At 38.9% G+C, this 4,350-nt stretch overlaps 1 protein-coding gene across 1 annotated transcript; it reads left to right on the top strand.

Moving 5' to 3' along the window:
- Positions 1-357: 357 nt before the first annotated feature.
- On the top strand, positions 358-4,270 carry LOC121964454 (remodeling and spacing factor 1-like; the record flags this gene model as incomplete). The annotated part of the gene is made up of 4 exons (XM_042514661.1): positions 358-449; positions 1,287-1,379; positions 2,657-2,862; positions 3,186-4,270. Coding segments are annotated over 4 exons (539 nt in total), but the record flags the coding sequence as incomplete, so codon positions are not given.
- Positions 4,271-4,350: the final 80 nt, after the last annotated feature.

Raw genomic sequence — 4,350 nt, 5'->3', positions numbered from 1 at the left:
AGCGGTTTTGAGTCTGTATGAACTGATTTTACATTCACAGCTTGGATCATAAAAGTCATTTTCCTTTTTATTCATCCACCAGTGGTTGGCCATTTTTCCAACAGCCGCTGAGAGAAATGTGAAATAAAAATACCAGTGTTGTTTAGATTGAAACTCTGTGTTCCTGTGTTTTGTGATATGATTGATCTCCGGAAGGGGAAAGATCTTTCCCCTTTAGCCTCCTTAACAGGGAGGTAAGAGATCAGGGTCAGCTATAGAAAAACAACCCTAATGTTGTTCTCCCAGCAGGACGATCATTTGTTGTAAAAAGTTAGGATGAAAAGTGTCATGTGTCTGATCACCCTGTGTGTTTTCCAGTTCCTAAACCCCTTGTGGAGCTCCATGTGAAGCTGCTTAGAAAACTGGGGAGGTCTGTGACTGCAGACCGCTGGGAAAAATACCTGGCCAAGGTGAGGGCTTCATGTATGTGTGTGTTTGTGAACTTCCCTCTTACTATGGGGCCTTACTTATTTTGTTGTCAAGAGATGGAGGAGATATTTGAAAGAAGATTATACCAGACATAGATAGATAGATAGATAGATAGATAGATAGATAGATAGGATAGACAGACAGACTGATACTGTATTAATCCTTCACAGGAAAGTACATTTATTATGGCAGTTCTTTCACAGCTAACCACAGATTACCATAAAAGCACTTCTGTAAATATCCATAGTGAAAACAAAAAATCTCAGAAATAAATACTAAATTATAAATACAAAAAAATACATAAATACTACGTAGTGTATAAAATGTCAGTGTGCAAAGGTGCAGTAATTATATGTAGTTACTTTTTAAACTATTCCATAAGGTATATGGGCAAATAAGGGGTTCGACAGTCACCAGGGGTTTACAGGCATTATTGTATGATTATTTATTTTCTACTTTTTGTCGTATTATTTCCTCTTTTTTAACTCTTCCTCTTTTTCTCTAAATAACATTGTAAAAATGTTTACATATAATTTATACATAATTGTATATAGTTTAAGAAAATTCAGTCCATATAAAAATTGAAGTGGGTCAGTTATTTTTCAGTAACTGATTGAGAAGGGGGGGGATTTAATGAGTTTTCATGTATTCCCACTCCTTTTCAGATATGTCTGTGTATGTTTTTATGTTCATTATTTTGTTTCCTCTTTTTCATGTTTGAAATAAGTTTCAATTCAATTCAATATCAGCATTGAAGCAGTGAACTTGTGCAAACAGGCTTGTATGGATTGACTGTATCTAATCATTGTCTCGTGCAGGTCTGCCAGGAGTTGAACAGTACCTGGGCATGGGAGCTGGAACAGAAGGGCTACCAGGAGATGTCCATGGAGTGCAAGTCATGTATCCTCAAAGTATGACATGCCTTGTTTTTGCAGCGATTTCCAATACAATATTCCTTCTAAGCTGTTTACATGGCCAGTGAAAATGAATATTCCACAAATATTCCTATTTATATGTAGCTGTACGTCCTCTGATTAACCTGACCTAATATTTTGTTTATTACATCAAAATATGAAGAAATGTAACGACGGCTTTTTGTGCTGTTTTACATCTTTGTGTCAAATTGACAACAAGAGTTGGCTGGATTTCCCACTTTTGCCAGTCCAGTCTGATGTACCAGCTTAAACCGGTTAGATTTTTTGCAGACCTGCTGAACTGGCATCTGTCAATATGACACAATCTGACAATTTTAAAAGAAGCCTAAGTCACAGGGTGTAATCCGAGTCAAATTGCAAGTGATATGACTTTGTGATTAAAAGAATATTATGATTATAAACGTACTAACAAAGCCACTAGTTTCCAACAGGTGGTTTGTTTACATTAAATAACAAAAGTGCATGGAGTGTGGGCAAAGAGCTCAGGTATTATGCGATGATACGTAATAGTCAATTGTTTGTTTTCTGTAGTGACACGGTGTCATTATGTTCCTCTCAGGTAAAATTCGGTAAACTGGTCCACTGTTTGGCTTAATACCAAACTGGTTTGAAAACTCACACTTGTGTAAGATTTTTTTTAGATCTTCTCTCCAGTCGCAAAATTGTTAGACCTTGCGATCAAAGCCACCTTCTTACAGTCTTTCAACCACCTCCTTGAAAAGGTTGGTCTGTTGATATCCAAGTCCTTCATCATCTTTAAAAGTAGGTGTGTTTCTCCTTCAGACCAGAAATGTGGGCTTTTCTTTTAGGCATGCATTTCTACCCCACAGCACTCAAACTGCTGGCTAGTTGGTTTATGTACAAAGCATCCATGGCAACACGTAGGGTCGACAGTAAACAGGCAACAGGCCGTGTGTCGCAAACTGCAGTAAAAACCTCCACTGAGATACATATTCTGAATGTGCTGTCTACATGTTCATAGACTGCTCCTAAATCCAGAATAATATTGGTATATTCCATGTGTCTCAATCAGAAAATGCTAAATTTGTACAAAGGACTAATTCTGAATATCCAAGCGGAATGCTGTTTACATGACCCCTATCAAATTCTGAATATTGCCATATTTTTACCAGCCACAATAATGTACTGGCTGTCTGTGTGCAGATTTAGTCACCCCTATAGCATCCCCCCCATCTGCCCCCCTTCAAATCCCTCCTCTTTCTCTGAACACATTTATTTTGTTTACCCTTCAGTATCTCTGCGAGTGTCAGTTCGATGACAACCTAAAGTTCAAGATGGCAATTAATGAGGAGGACCCAGAGAAGATGCGTCTGCAGCCCGTAGGTCGGGACCAGCAGGGCCTGATGTACTGGCTCCAGCTGGACCAGGAGCAGAACATCCGGCTGTACACAGAGGAGCAGGACGATCTGGACGGATCCACCTGGAAGTGCATTGTCAGGTATTACTGTGGACACACCTCTCATTCTGTGTCAACTGGTGGCACCAGTGTCTCATGCTGCGCCTTTTGTTATTGTTTTTTGGATCTTCTAAAGCTGTTTTTTTCTAATCATGATTGGTTAGGTTCACCTTGCAAATTAACGTGCCAACCTTGGCTTATCGCAAACTACACTCTGGACTTATTTCTGTAAATAAATTAATTTTTTTGACCATGCTGGATAACAGCCTGCAGTGCCGTGTCAGTTCACCATCAAGTCTTATCAAATTCTGCCTTCCTATTATGTTGTATCTTGTTTGAGCCACCTATCCAAAATATCTCCTCAGGACTCGTAATGACCTGGCTGAGGCTCTGGAGCTGCTGAAGGCCCAGGTTGAACCAAAACAGAATCAGGACCAGGACCAGAACCAGAACTTGACTGGATCCAGGAGTGCCAGCCCTACAGAGAAAGATTCAGGTATTTTAGGCAAATGAGGCAAATGACGATTTATTGCTTGTCACAGAGGGCAATTTGTGAAAAAAATTAATAAATAAAAACACATAAAGCACAAACAGTATGACACAGAAACATTCATTAATTGGCATTGATCTGTGCAGCGGGTGACTTGCACCTGTGCACATTCAAGCTCCACAGGAGCAGATTAATGATTGTCCACCAGAACTCTATAGAGCCTATAATAATTCAGTGAGCGTTAAATATGAAAAACATCTCCTGATGACATAAACCATTTCCAGTGTAGTAAACAGTGCAATCAGCTGGTCATGACAGTCACAAATGCAGCATCAGGACGGGCATCATGAAGGCCGATGCTGTAGTATAGCAGTACAATATGTACTGTTAGTGTCACTCTCACATCAACATTATCATTATGAACATCATCATACTACAAAACAACATGTACCATAACTGTTGCTATATCATCATAATTGTCGTCATCATCACAGCTAATGGACAACCAGAGCAGTTACCTCCTTCTGCTATCAGTGTTTAAAGCATGAATGGAGACAGGAATTAATTTCTACACAAATATTGCTGTAATTTATTTATTTATAAGGGACCATGTACAGTAAAAAAACATACGTTTTACCATTTGATGCAGTGTACCAGATTATAGCTTAAACCTAATTCGCATCTGCAGTCCTTCAGCAGGTCAGAACAATTTACAGCACAATGACATGATATAAAGTTGTACAAAAAAAAGAGAGAAAACAAAAGAAAAAAAAAACCCACACAAGACAAAATACCCACAACTGCACGTTAAAAACATAAAGTGATGCCACGAAGAAGATGTGAGATAGACAACGCAACATATTACTACACGAAAAATACACGCACAATACACACAGTAGTGAATGCTTGTCAAATTAAAGACAAATTTAAAATCCGGATTTCACGGTCAGTGAGTACAGAGTTGAGCAGCTTTTAACAGTCTTTTCAAGGTGGTTTTGAAGTCCTGATAGAGCTGCAGCTTCTCACATCATCAGGCAGAG

This window comes from Plectropomus leopardus, unplaced genomic scaffold (assembly GCF_008729295.1).
Source record: "Plectropomus leopardus isolate mb unplaced genomic scaffold, YSFRI_Pleo_2.0 unplaced_scaffold15671, whole genome shotgun sequence".
NCBI lineage: Eukaryota > Metazoa > Chordata > Actinopteri > Perciformes > Serranidae > Plectropomus > Plectropomus leopardus.
Note: the sequence above shows the minus strand (reverse complement) of the source record. Positions and strands in the feature narration are given on the sequence as shown.